This window comes from Ascaphus truei, chromosome 5 (genome assembly GCF_040206685.1).
Source record: "Ascaphus truei isolate aAscTru1 chromosome 5, aAscTru1.hap1, whole genome shotgun sequence".
NCBI lineage: Eukaryota > Metazoa > Chordata > Amphibia > Anura > Ascaphidae > Ascaphus > Ascaphus truei.
Genome location: NC_134487.1, coordinates 12,386,163 through 12,401,382, shown reverse-complemented (window position 1 = coordinate 12,401,382; position 15,220 = coordinate 12,386,163). Strand labels below are relative to the sequence as shown.

The 15,220-nt window shown below is 45.1% G+C and overlaps 1 protein-coding gene across 1 annotated transcript in view; it reads left to right on the top strand.

Moving 5' to 3' along the window:
• The window catches only part of PLXNA4 (plexin A4), a 796,616-nt gene that overhangs the window by 113,270 nt on the left and 668,126 nt on the right, over positions 1-15,220 (top strand). The window contains exon 3 of the mRNA XM_075599345.1: positions 5,549-5,731. Within this exon, the coding sequence (XP_075455460.1) occupies positions 5,549-5,731 (183 nt within the window). The remainder of the gene's footprint in view (positions 1-5,548; positions 5,732-15,220) is intronic.

Below are 15,220 nucleotides of genomic sequence, written 5' to 3'. Positions count from 1 at the left end.
CTGTCACAGTCACACACACAGTCTTGCAGCAAAAGCTGCCTCTCTCCTCTCCCCTCTCCCTCCTCTCTCCTCTCACTCCTTCTCTTTCCTCTCCTCTCCCTCCTTCTCTCTCCTCTCCCTCTCCATCCTCCTTCTCCCTCCTCCTTCTCTCTCCTCTGCCTCCTCCTTCTCTCTCCTCTGCCTCTCCCTCCTCTCTCCTCTTACTCCTTCTCTCTCCAATACCTCTCCATCTCCATTCTCTCATCTCCCCACACACACACACACACACACACACGCACACGCACACGCACACGCACACGCACACGCACACGCACAGTGTCACATAAACACACAGTGTCACACACATGCACAGTGTCACACACAGTGTCACACACACAAACAAACACACACACACACACACACACACACACACACACACACACACACACACACACACACACACACACACACACACACACACACACACACACACACACACACACACACACACACATTGTTTCACACACACACACACACACACACACACACACACACACACACACACACACACACACACACACACACACACACACACAGTGTCACACACACATAGTGTCTCACACACACACAGTGACACACACAGTCTTGCAGCAAAACCTGCCTCCCTCCCTCCCTCCCACACCTCACATGTAAAAAGAAGCAGAATCCTCCCCGCCACCCCCCCCAAGTGCCGAGCTGATAGAGGACGCTCAGAGGAGGGAGGAGGAGAGCCAGGGACCCAGGGACACACACACTTTCCAGCAAAAGCAGCCTCTGTCCCTCCCTCAGCTCACATGTAAGGAGAAGCAGATGCAGCAGCCTCCTATCTCCCCCCGGAAGTGCAGGGCTGCCAGAGCGCTCCGAGGAGGAGAGCCAGGGGAAACAGTGACAGAGGCACACACACAGCTCCCCAGGCAAGGACACGCCCCCTCCCTTAGTAGCCACGCCCCCGCCCCCTGCTCTTCCTGCTCTCGCTCTAACATTACTGCTGTCCAGCAGAGTGAAACTTAGAATGTCCATAATTTGGGAGGTGAGTGACATTGGAAGCTCAAAATAGTTGCGTTGACCTACAAATCCGCAGCAGAATGTACAGTGAAAGTTTTGTGGTGCTACGTGGTGCCGTTTGTGAGATTTCGATGCTTCTGACATACAAATAAACGGAAAACAGGAATCCAACTTAGAATTATAGTATAGATATATTTGGTGGGGGCTCAGGGGTTCCCAAAAAGAGCTTGCTGGGGTTTTGTGTGTTTTGTTAACATCAACTTATAACCTGGTAATATTTTTATGCAGTGCCATGTAATGACATAGTTGCTTTAGCACTATTATCCAATTGAACTGCAGCGTGTGATTAGGCTTCAGGCTAAGCGTTGGCGCCTATGAATTCATACTCAATTATGTCTTTCTTTCCTGTAATGGCCGTAAAGGTTTTAGCGGTGTAACACTTCGTGGTTGTGCGTGGAATGAAAATGCCGTCGTTAGACAAAGCTTTTGTAACCCCCTATGAAGACAAATAAGTGCAATTGTCTTTATGCTGAGGATAACCTGTTCAAATGACTGCATTTCAGAGAAGGACAGAGGCAAGGTTTGTTATGGAGGCTTTGCCAGATGATAAAAGAGTGAATCTTATTATTGGTACATTTTCAGAAGTACTAGGAGGAGGATTATAGAGCTTTTCAATGTAGTTATAGTATTTGTTGTAGTCCTATTTGATTGATGGGCATACAGTTCGCCAATATCATAATTCTGATTTAAATAATGCCAACTATATACGCACAGCTTTACAGAACGGCTGGACATACTGCGGACTGAATGCAGGCAATTATATAAGATTATGTAGGGCTATGTTTTGTGGGGTGAGCTGTCACCTTTTACTTTGTTTTAGGTCAACAAGAAAAAGATACAAAGTGATTGTGAAAAGATTAGTTATGGGGCTGGAATAGCAGTGATAACGAACACTTATGAGCATGTTCAGATGTCCACAAACCTGCCTCCCTCCTCCCCCTCCCCCCCCCCCATAATCGCACAGCGTACTGTGCTTCCACTGCAGCAAAGGATTCTGGGCAATGACAGCAAAATAAGCACTCAATGTAACTGTGAAGGGATATATGCCTTTTCTAACTGATTTCTTTATTTAGAGGAGCAGTCCAAGCGTGGCTCTAAAAAGAAATAAATGTTTTAATAGGATGGAAGCAGGAGGAACCGCGTTAATTTCAGCCCCGGGGACCCCCTGCTTCCAGAAATACTTACCTCCGTATCGGTGCCGGTATCTCACTTCCGTTTAAATATCCCGGTCACGCGGGCCAATAGGAAGCTGCAAGGGATGACGTCGCGGCTTTCTATTGGCCCACGTGAAGCGGGTTATTTACTCCCCAATTTATATGAAGGGGGATTACCCGCCTCGCTTCCCACTTTGGCTGTGCCCATGTGTTCTCCTGTGACGCTGGTGCAAGGTTGCACATTCCGACTTCAGAGCGAGGTGAAGATCTGTCCTGCGATTTTTACAACTGAGCAGCATTAATATCCCAGGCTGTTGCTTCAGAGGCAGCATTGTTAGTATTCTGCCCTCGGAGGCTGCCGTCCCACAAGCGTTTCCACCAGCCTTTTGATTTATTTATTTCCTGAAATCGAATGACAGCAGAATCCGAAAGACAAAAACACAACTACAACCCCAAACACCTTCCCCTGCAGAAATCCAGGCTGTGCACTCAGCTCTTTCTTCAGCGTGCTCGGGGCGTGGTCTTCCTAAGGAAACAAACGGACACAAATAAAATTGCCTTCACTAAAATGCACTGTCGGTAGTTTCCCCGAGTCCGTGATGCTTTGCACGAGCTCCGAATGGTTCTTAGGAGGAATACTTTGAGGGATGACTTGTCGTACAGAAGCTTGGAGCTGTTGCAGGCTGCGACAGGATATTCAGTTTAATCAATGTCTCACCGGGTTTTCTGGGCATCTGCAGAAAAGCTGCTTTCTTGGACTTTGCTATGCTGATTTATCATCTTTCTACTGTTGCTAGAAACCCTCCAAGGTTTGGGGAACAGGAAAGTAGACCTAAATAATAAAGGGCACCCTGAACTTTCATCAGAAATGAGAGCACCAATTAGTACAGTATTTGTGGGCCTGTTCATAGTCACAAAGTGTACACAAGTTTCGTACTATATCACAGGCTCGGCATATACAGTACCTTGTGATACCCAATGCTATTACACACTAGTACTGAGCACTGCATAGCATACAATAGAATTAAACTCTTCAGCATTATTATATTGAGTTTTGATGTCCAATAACTAATCGGCACCAGATGACTAATTGCTCCTGATTCTGCGTTTTCTTATTATATTAGATGGGCTCAGTTTGCTTCTGATAACAGAACTTCCATGCTCAGGCCCGCCAACAGGGGGGCACAGAAGGTACTGGCGTCCCGGGACCATGATTGTCGCCTCTCTTAATTGGTTACTGTAGTTGACCATCTCCAATGTGTGTCTCCTGCTCCCATTGGTTGGTTGGTGTGAGGACTGCAAATGGTGTCTACAGCTTCTCTTGGAAGCCACTCAGAATTTCCAACTACCATAATTACCGCTGATGCAGGAACCATGATGCAATTGTTATATGTATACATTTTTGATGACATACTTTCTGCATGTATACATTAGTTTGTAGGTTAAACTTTGTGGCAGGGACTCCTTTTCCTAATGTTACCTTTATGTCTAAAGAGCTTAGTCCCATTATGTGATATTATGTCACGTGTCTTACTTCTGTGTCACGCTATGTACATGGATGGCACCATATAAATAAAGATACTCATGCATACAATAGACCTAATAAACATTTTAAACAGATCATTACTCCTATTGCAAACATATATGTATAAATATATACACCTACCTGCGTACATACACAATATATATACATATACACACACACACACACACACACACACACACACACACACACACACACACACACACACACACACACACACACACACACACACAAACACACATATATATATATACATACATACATACATAAAAAAACAAAAAATTGTGGCGCCAAAATAATATTCTATTGCTCTGTGTAATAAACTGTAGTGCTAATATCGTGTAAATAAAAAGTGTGTAAGATTCCTAAATGTGTTTGAAAATAAAGATGTATATACAGTATGGGTGCACCTGTTTGAATACTAAACTAAATATACAGATATACTCAAAACAACATCATAGAATAATACATCAATGTGAATAAAAAATGAAAAATAAAAATAAAAATATAAAAAGTGTGCAAAAAGTGCTAAAAAAGTGAAAAGAGAAATTTTTTTGATGCAAAATAAGTGTAAAGTTGTAATAAAAAATCCAACCAGTCCTTCAATATTCAGTCCATAATGGGAGATATAGGATATGTGCACAGGGTCTTCTGCTGCTCTCACAAGGGATAAACCACCTCCACGGATATCTATGAACAGAAAAAGAGAGAGAGCGCACGCCCCATAGCATAATACTGCTTAAATTATTTTTATAATAAATTACGCAGTATTATGCTATGGGGCGTGCGCTCTCTCTCTTTTTCTATACATACATACATATATATATACATACCATACGATACCGGTTGCAAGACGACATCAAGGGACAGCACGCAGGTAAGTAGATCATACATTTTCTATATTTGATAGCAGACACAAAAAACGACGTTTCGGTCCCCCAGTGGGACCTTTCTCAAGGGGGGACCGAAACGTCGTTTTTGTATCTTCTATCAAATATAGAAAAATGTATGATCTACTTACCTGTGTGCTGTCCCTTGATGTCATCTTGCAACTGGTATCGTATGGTCTGTTATTGCTTTATGGGATAAGCACCAAAACGTATTTACTTGCAAATGGTGTGCCGGCTGTGCATTGGATTATATATAATATATATATATATATATATATATATATATATATATATATGCACACACATATACACACATATATACACATATATACACATACACACACTTCAGACACCATCCATGCTGGAAGACACCTTAAAAATCCCATTGACTTGATTGATCAATGAGGGTCCATATATTCTAAGACGTGCTGGAAGGTTGTCTTACAAGCGTGCTGTAGCAATGTAAATATGTGAATATGGGCCATGATATTAACATAAATATACTGTACAGTAATAATCATTTTACTAATACCAGAAAAAGCACCAATTTACAAATATTACATTCAAGAAAACAAACCTGACCGATACACTTTACATTGAAACATGTATACAATGTCCTGCTGTCTACTTCTGCGGCCGAGAGGTAGCCCCAAATGAGACATCCCACCGATGTGCATCACACACGATGTGCGTACCCTTTATATAGCTCGGAAGATGTAGGCAGTGTTGTAATTAAAATGTGTAGATAAAAGATAGATGTGTCCTAATGAGAGTACAATATACCTTTTGGTTCCCAAGGCCTAGAACCCAAGGTCACAAGGTGCTGGTGTCTTAACCCGATTATCTAACATACTGCTTTGCTACGTATTTTTCCACAGCTTATAACCATTGCTGACGATTTCTGCGGTCTGGACATGAACGCCCCATTGGGAGTATCTGAGATGGTACGAGGGTTCCCCATCTTTACAGAAGACCGGGATAGAATGACCTCTGTTATTGCCTATGTCTACAAGAACCATTCACTGGCATTTGTCGGGACGAAGAGTGGCAAGCTGAAAAAGGTAGGATCTGTGGTGTATATTCTGGGGCTTGGTGGCTTGGCATTAAGTGCCTCAAAATGAGATAATGGTCTGCGGTTCAAGCGTATAGAGTGTAACATGTAGCTTTTCATAGCAATCACAAGACACCATGAAACATGATCTAATTTATACAGTGTTACGCAGAATTCATCATCCCTCTTCATGGGTAATAAGATATTCCATGTTCATTGGCAGTAAAAAGATGATACTCGTAGAAAAAAGGATGGGGATTTTCTGACATGTTCTGCTGTAAACTGTATGCCACACTTTGTGACTTTGAGACTTTATGAGCTCTGGGATTTGCAACTCAAAGACTAGATTGGAATTTACCTCTTTACACAGACAGAGTTTCAGATCTTTTCGCTCACTTGACACTGACTAATGTTCTATGTTGGGTTACAAATTCCAACTCCTCTTTAAATCCCAACTGCAAAGTATTTGTTTATGGTGTCTTGATATAGTCAACATTTGTCAAGCGCCTGAAACATTGTTAGCCTTGGTGAATTCAGAATATGTTGTTAGGTTGGGAACGGTAATTACAGAATAAATAATGGTAGCATAGGCTTCACATCACAATGCAAGGTTAGTTTCCCTTTTTCATTATAGAAGAGTCAGCAATGCATATTCTGACTCCTCCAGCACTAATGTGGTTAGCGGTAGTCACGAGAAAATAGAAAACTTCAATGTGTATATGTTTTATAGAAGCAGCATGTCATTTCAGCAGAAGAGCATTGGAACAAGAGATTGGTTGACGTGCCCAAATGACGATGTATAAATGAGTTTTCACATGAATGGCGTGTTGTATACCGCAGCATTGGATGGCTGTGATTTTTACTTGACCTAGTTTTGGTGCAAATCGGCATGAAGACAGTAATAAGGAAGAGACCTGCTGTCTAATGAGCTACTTCCTGTCATGATGGGTATTCCTCACATTTCATAAATAAGAAAGGATGAAAGAGGAGGTTTTTTCTACACAGTTTCTCTTTAGCTTTTGTTCAATAAACACAACCCTGCTTTGGAGCATATAGACTGGCAGTAATGAAAAACGTTCAGTGGCACGTTTTTAGTCCCATTGTCAAATCTGAGTGAAACCTGGATGATTCTTCTCAGGTTGTGGTAGTGACTTTATTAAGAACATTTATGTATATGTTTTCTTGGATGCAAGTCTCAAGTTACTGAAGAGCTCCATGTTCATTGAAGAATGTGAGGTCTTCAAAATGTATCTGCAGAAACATGAACACGTGTATGTATGTACTACAAGCTCAGGTTCCTCAAGTCTTTACTCATCTGGAGTTGTAGTAAAATAACAAAGGAGGGAGTAGGTGGTCTGATACCTTTTATTGGACCAACACGTAGTTGATATGTTACAAGCTCTCAAACCTCTCATGGTCCTTCAGACCAACAACTAGTTGATATGTTACAAGCTTTCTAAACTCTGGGGGTTCTTCATCGGGTACATTAGGAGTTGGACTCTTTGGAAGACGCTCACTCATCTATAGCATTATTGACTCAATATACATAAGTCCTGTAAGAAATCGTTTTAACCTCAAAAATCATGATTCGAATGATCATTACAGGACAATTGTTGAGGGGATATCTTACAAAGAAAAGAAGATAGGTTTAATTTATTTTAACACTAGAATAAGTTCTGAAGATCTTCTTGGGTACATATTGTCAAATCTTCTGTAGATTCCATTACAAGTGAAGTATTTTAAGTAAAAGAGGTGTGGCTAATGCATTCTAACAACCAGTTTGAGTTACAATCAACAGCCGGAGGTATAGCCGATGAAACCATTTGAGTTCCTTATATGTACATAAGGAGATATTGTATGGCATCAGTGTTAAGATGGAACAACATGTAAATACCATGTTAGAACATAATATAAAGTTAAGATGCCTGACTGGGTAACTTTGTCTGGCTAAATATCCAGCAGTTTTAGCTGAGAGAGAGACGAGTTAAGACCAGGAGACATGAGGATCCGGGTTTAACATCACGATACCAAGATCAGCAGAAGGATTCCACTTTAAAAGAAAACTATGCAACCATCTTTGACAATATCCTTACTTATTTGGACGTCAGCGCCATTTTGTACTATTTTTGTATGTGAGTAGTTATCTTCAAAATAAACGTTTCTTTTTGTGTGCAAAGACCAGAATTGCTGAGTTCTGTTATAATGGAGTAATCTATAGAAAAGACAAAGGACATTTAACATGTCCACAAGCGTTTCATTTAAATATCACTGTCCACAATGCTAAATCTTACCGAGCTGGCTCCCTAGACTTTGATGGCTCTGCAGCCCGAGCGAGGAGCTCAGGTTTTCTCGTGGGTGCACACTAAACTTCTGCACTGATATCGGACTGACACTCCGTTTCACCAAGGTCATACCAGTTTAAGCCCTGATATTGGTTAATAGAAATGATCCCTTGTGCAGCATTGCCTTCTATTTATCCACACAAACATTTCCATGTGGAGCAGCACATGAAGGAGGGTATGTAGGTTTTTAGGTAGACCTGCAAATCCTTACACGACACATTAATGGGATTTTTGTCTTCGTTACACTACTTAGCTGACAAAAGTCCCATACATCTTCTGCAACAGTATGTGGTCAATAGACTTGACCACTTGATCCCATCCACTGTTCTAGGTGCGTAACTTTTAACTTCCTAGCTCATATTCAGGGTATACGGCACTTACTTCTTATTATTGGGTCCATTAAGAGGGAATTATGTCGCTCATTTGTTGGTACTGCAGAGGAAAATACATTAACATTTCAAGGTTCAGAGATGATGTGTGGATAATGGACCACTTGTCATACACGATAAGAGATGTGGACGCACAGCATGCGATATAAACCGGCTGCTGGGAACCACAACAGCAAGGTTGCATTTACTTTAATGCTCTATAAATGTGAATCATTTCTCTGCACCCAAAGTATGCATTGAATGGCAAATAGTTTAGACTTAGTGTTAGCAAATCCGTAACGTCCAGTTTATCCGCCAACAGAATGCATGCACATTTCCTCTTTGGTTATGTTCCTGTTGGACCTGTACTTATTCATTCTTGAAGAGTGGGTTGTAAAGGAGAATTTTCTCTAATTCATTGCTGTGAAAATCAGGCAGATTAAGAAATCACATTTTTTTTTTGTTGTAAATGTGAAAAATGAAATTTTTTCACAACTTCAAACTGGGGCGTAAGAGGCTGAGTTTTCGGAGCAGGCAATGCTAAGTCCGCGTCAGAGGTGAGCTCGCGCGTGTGTGCGGGGCGTCACGCTCGCCTATAGCTGGAGAGATTTGTGGCCTTTGGGAAGGCATGTCGGGGGGCGTGGCCGTGACATCACGGAGCTGGTTCGCCCTCATTGGGCAAACCGCTCACGCGACCCATCCGTCACGCGACAGATACAAATTTATTTGTCTTCTGGTAAACCACGCGTGTCGGAGCTCTGCATCGCGCGGTCGCACGCTCTGTGGCCTGCCTCATAGAGGCACGGCATTTTGATCTCGGCCGCCCGCGCTCGCCATGGACCTAATATAGGTCCTTCAGGGCAAGGTACTCCCATATAGCACCTTCCATGTTTTACTGTATTATTCTACGGGAGAAATCAGATCAAACTATTTCACATTCATTTTCTACAGATCATTGAAATCGCGCAACCGGGAAAATCGTAATCGGGAAATCATTTAAAGATGTAATCCCTTCGAACTCATAGAACAAATAGGGCTGGAAATTGTGACTGGTTCCGTTGTTATCCCTGTGTAGAGTGTGTATACCACCTCACTGTATTATTGTGCATTTACATCTGAATAATGTTGCCAGTTTGGTAACTGACAACCAATCCATGCCGTGAAGCCACCTTTCCATATGCTGGACACGTGTTTAGCTTTATCCATTTGAATATACTTCTGCACCAGAAACACAACCTTACAGCATATTAAACAGGGGGGGCGGTATTGAATAAGTGGGAATATATAGATATTGTAAAGTGGTTCCGATCCAGTGCCCCTGCATTCTCCTTTAAAGCTGTATTTTTACAGCAGCCTCGTCTACTCAGAGATTTTCTCAAAAGAGGTTAAGTAAGAAGCATCATCAACATCCATATGATGTAGATATTGTGTCGATATTGATATTGTGTCATTGTGTTGACTCGGTGTTTACATCGAGTTTTTCATGCAAATTACCCTGCCGCATAGAGCTTGCAATCTAATGTTCATGCCGGAGGCACAAGGATATACAAGGACTTTCCCAAGGTCACAAGCGATTCGAATCTGCTTCACCTGGCAGTAAAAATGACCTCTCTGCCACACCTTTAATACAGGAGGAGGTAGCCTGCTGGTGTTCCATATTGCAATTGTGGCTGATCGCTCCCTCCTGTGCATAGGAAAGTGCTGTTCTTTGTTCATATACTTGGCTGGAGTCCACTCTTTTATTTCTCTTTACAAACCTGGAGCTGATTTGCGTTCTAACAAAAGGAATTGATTAAGCAAATGCACACCAGGGAGGGGAGTGCAGGCTGCAGATGTAGCCACAGTGCTGTATGTGCAGAGCTGCAAAGGAGTCACTCTGCTTACCTGCAGCCGCCGGGAATACGTGAATATTGTGCAAATGGCGCTTCGGCCACACATAATAAGGTTTTGTATAGGAATATTCAACTAAGCATGTGAAGTGGGGGATTACCTAAAGTGTTTTCCGTTAGCCTTGTTAACAGCCATTAAACTTTAACGAGTGCCCTATCAATGAGATTGTAAGCTCTTCAGGGCAGGGACTCCTTTTCCTAAATGTCGCTTTTATGCCTGAAGCGCTTCTTCCCATTATGGGTTATTTGTATTATTTGATATTTATATGATTGTCACGTGTATTACTGCTGTGAAGTGCTATGTACATTAATTGCGCTATATAAATAAAGATATACATATATACATTGAAGAACCTACCAACAATTTTCAGCCTGTGCCTCAGTACAACTTGTCTTACTACTAAGTCAAGGAAGGCATTTCTCCCCGCACCTTATTATTTTGGGGCACCCAGTGTCCAAGAACAATTGGGCCAGGGACTTCCTCATCAACCTGCTCCTGGCATTAGCCAGGCTGACTATACCTGTAAGTGCAGGAAGCAGTGTTTGGCAGCGGAGGCTCCCCCTTGCCTGTCAGGCTCTCTTCCGAGTTCTGGTGCACTCCCGTGTCTGAGCAGAATTCCCCCACGCTCTGTGTGAGGGAGTTGGTGTTGGGGAAGCAGTAAGTGGGAGTGTGCGGAGGTAGAGCTGTGAGAGCAGGTAATGTGTGAGGGAGTTGGTGTTGGGGAAGCAGTAAGTGGGAGTGTGCGGAGGTAGAGCTGTGAGAGCAGGTAATGTGTGAGGGAGTTGGTGTTGGGGAAGCAGTAAGTGGGAGTGTGCGGAGGTAGAGCTGTGAGAGCAGGTAATGTGTGAGGGAGTTGGTGTTGGGGAAGCAGTAAGTGGGAGTGTGCAGAGGTAGAGCTGAGCGAGCAGGTAATGTGTGAGGGAGTTGGGGAAGCAGTAAGTGGGAGTGTGCAGAGGTAGAGCTGTGAGAGCAGGTAACATGTGAGGGAGTTGGGGAAGCAGTAAGTGGGAGTGTGCGGAGGTAGAGCTGTGAGAGCAGGTAATGTGTGAGGGAGTTGGTGTTGGGGAAGCAGTAAGTGGGAGTGTGCAGAGGTAGAGCTGTGAGAGCAGGTAATGTGTGGGGGAGTTGGGGAAGCAGTAAGTGGGAGTGTGCGGAGGTAGAGCTGTGAGAGCAGGTAATGTGTGAGGGAGTTGGGGAAGCAGTAAGTGGGAGTGTGCTGAGGTAAAGCTGTGAGCAGGTAATGTGTGAGGGTGTTGGTGTTGGGGAAGCAGTAAGTGGGAGTGTGAGGAGGTAGAGCTGAGAGAGCAGGTAATGTGTGAGGGAGTTGGTGTTGGGGGGAAGCAGTAAGTGGGAGTGTGCGGAGGTAGCACTGTGAGAGCAGGTAATGTGTGAGGGAGTTGGTGTTGGGGAAGCAGTAAGTGGGAGTGTGCGGAGGTAGAGCTGTGAGAGCAGGTAATGTGTGATGGAGTTGGTGTTGGGGAAGCAGTAAGTGGGAGTGTGCGGAGGTAGAGCTATGAGAGCAGGTAATGTGTGAGGGAGTTGGGGAAGCAGTAAGTGGGAGTGTGCGGAGGTAGAGCTGTGAGAGCAGGTAATGTGTGAGGGAGTTGGGGAAGCAGTTAGTGGGAGTGTGCGGAGGTAGAGCTGTGAGAGCAGGTAATGTGTGAGGGAGTTGGTGTTGGGGAAGCAGTAAGTGGGAGTGTGCGGAGGTAGAGCTGTCAGAGCAGGTAATGTGTGAGGGAGTTGGTGTTGGGGAAGCAGTAAGTGGGAGTGTGCGGAGGTAGAGCTGTGAGAGCAGGTAATGTGTGAGGGAGTTGGGGAAGCAGTAAGTGGGAGTGTGCGGAGGTAGAGCTGTGAGAGCAGGTAATGTGTGAGGGAGTTGGTGTTGGGGAAGCAGTAAGTGGGAGTGTGCGGAGGTAGAGCTGTGAGAGCAGGTAATGTGTGAGGGAGTTGGGGAAGCAGTAAGTGAGAGTGTGCGGAGGTAGAGCTGTGAGAGCAGGTAATGTGTGAGGGAGTTGGGGAAGCAGTAATTGGGAGTGTGTGGAGGTAGAGCTGTGAGAGCAGGTAATGTGTGGGGGAGTTGGGGAAGCAGTAAGTGGGAGTGTGCGGAGGTAGAGCTGTGAGAGCAGGTAATGTGTCAGTGAGTTGGGGAAGCAGTAAGTGGGAGTGTGCGGAGGTAGAGCTGTGAGAGCAGGTAATGTGTGAGGGAGTTGGGGAAGCAGTAATTGGGAGTGTGTGGAGGTAGAGCTGTGAGAGCAGGTAATGTGTGGGGGAGTTGGGGAAGCAGTAAGTGGGAGTGTGCGGAGGTAGAGCTGTGAGAGCAGGTAATGTGTCAGTGAGTTGGGGAAGCAGTAAGTGGGAGTGTGCGGAGGTAGAGCTGTGAGAGCAGGTAATGTGTCAGGGAGTTGGGGAAGCAGTAAGTGGGAGTGTGTGGAGGTAGAGCTGTGAGAGCAGGTAATGTGTGGGGGAGTTGGGGAAGCAGTAAGTGGGAGTGTGCGGAGGTAGAGCTGTGAGAGCAGGTAATGTGTGAGGGAGTTGGTGTTGGGGAAGCAGTAAGTGGGAGTGTGCGGAGGTAGAGCTGTGAGAGCAGGTAATGTGTGAGGGAGTTGGTGTTGGGGGGAAAGTAAGGCTACGGCCCCAGTATTTACTGCTGCACACGCGCCTGGCGACCTTGCGCCATGTGCACAGATAAAAGCCGCGATCGGCAATCTGTAGGGAACCGATGGGATGCGTGGGGGGCGTGGCCATGAATGTGTGGGGAGCGGCCGTGACGGGTCATATCTTCCCTTCCATTGGCTGCCCGGGAAGACAAAATTCTTGTCCTCCCTGGCAGCATACGCTCGCGCCGCAGCGGCCATTGGAAACCTGCCCTTAGTGGGAGTGTGTGGACGTAGAGCTGTGATTCTGTTATTTTTTTTGCGTGCCATGTGGGATTCTCCCGTTAAACACTGAGGAGGAAGCCATGTATTTAGTCTTCCACACCATTCCCTTGCAAGTCCCTTTTGCTGCTTTCCTCTCGGACCACGAAGGGGACAACTTGTCGTCCAGCAGCCCGATCCATAGCAACTGTTTCTCTTTACATAATCAGTTTGGCTTTAATTGTGCTGTTCCTGGTGTCAAATGATGACAGAGTGAAGCAATTTAGCTGTGGAACACTTGGCCCGCACTGCAGAGCTTGCTGAGTATCCATTTAAAGGGTCTTGCATCTGTCCGTCACCTTGTCTGTTACCCATTGACCCTACATCAACTTAAGTGTGATGGTCCTAACGAGTTTTAATGTAACCAAATCTCTCAACCCCTTGAGTGGTTTGAAAGAAAAGCTTTTAAAGGAGCAATTCATACAATATCTAACATTTTTTAATAAATCACCTCTGTAGTATTAGATAATATTCTTTTTATTCAATGCTTAACGCAATTTTTAATGAGTGTTAATATAGTGAGCATCCTGTGATTCCTATAGCAGCTTTTAGCCCACCTCCCCAGCAGTGCAAGATCTTTGTAACACTTTCCTGCTTGTGATAATTTGTTGCCAATATTCCCAACAGTTTGAGTTGCAAACTGTAACAATAGGCAACGTTACATTAGTAATATAAGAATAGATTGTAGCTGCTGACTAAGGCCTCGGACATAGTAAGCGCTTAGGTGCTGCTGCTCGCTCTTGCTTGCTGCCGCTCGCTCTACCAGGAGCTTTTTGCTGTCCTGGCAGAGGAGACAGCAAGCGCGCTTGGGGGGCGGGTATCACTGTGTGTGTGTCACTTGGTAGCCGTCAGTGTGTGTGTGTGTCACTTTGAAGTGGTCTGTGTGTTTGTGTGTCACTGGGGAACCTGTGTGTGTGTATATGTGTGTGTGTGTGTGTGTATATTATATAATATTTTAAAAATTAAAAAAAAAGACATGTTGTGAGAATAAATTATTTATTAACATTGTGCAACTTTGATAAATATATTCGCACACACACACGCACGCGCACACACACACAAACCACACACACATACACACCACACAGACACATACACATACACATACACACGCACATGCACACACACGCACACACACACACACATGCACACACACAGACACACACACATATATATATATATAATCACACACACACACACCACCTTGCTGCCACCACTGCTCCGGGACACAACCCCTTCCTCCCCCCCCCCCCCCGGGCGCGCAACCCCTCTCCATCTCCCGCGCGGGCAGGGAGGCAGCCACAAGGATCGGGGCAGAAGGGGGACACATCACCCGCTCCCCCCCCCCCCCAGCGGCGCAAGCCCCCTCCATCTCCCGCAGGCTGACAGCCACAGGGATCGGGCAGAAGGGGGCACATCAACACACACACACCCGCTGGCGCCAGACAATAAGTACCTCGTTCACATTTCCCTGCTCGTCCTTTTATTGGATGCTGAGGCGTCACGTGAGCGGAGTCAGCGCGTGAATTTAAAATTTCACTGTCGGCTCTGTTCAAGCGCGCCTCAGCAAGCAACGGAAAGCATGCGCGAGCCCTACAAAAGCCGCTTTAATTGCGGCTGTAGGGGCTCAGTGGCAAGCATCAGCAAGCGAGAGCACGCTTAAGCAAGCAAGCACTAACCATGGCCTGGGTCTTAGGCTGCCCTTATAGTGCCGGCGACACGGCCTTGCGACAAAACAAATGTATTGCCGCCGTCGCGTGCGCTTATAGTAGAAGTGACGCGACGGAGCGACGGCTTAGTCGCGATCGCTGGAAGTCAAGTCAATTTGATTTTTCCACCGACCGCAGCGTGACATCACCATCGCTGTCGCGTCGCTGTCGACGGCGACAGCACTATAAGCGCAGCCTTACACCGACTGAAGGATTGAGTGAAACGGAAAGGCAGCCATTTAGTAAACCCTGAGAAGCAGGATCTTTGCTGATTG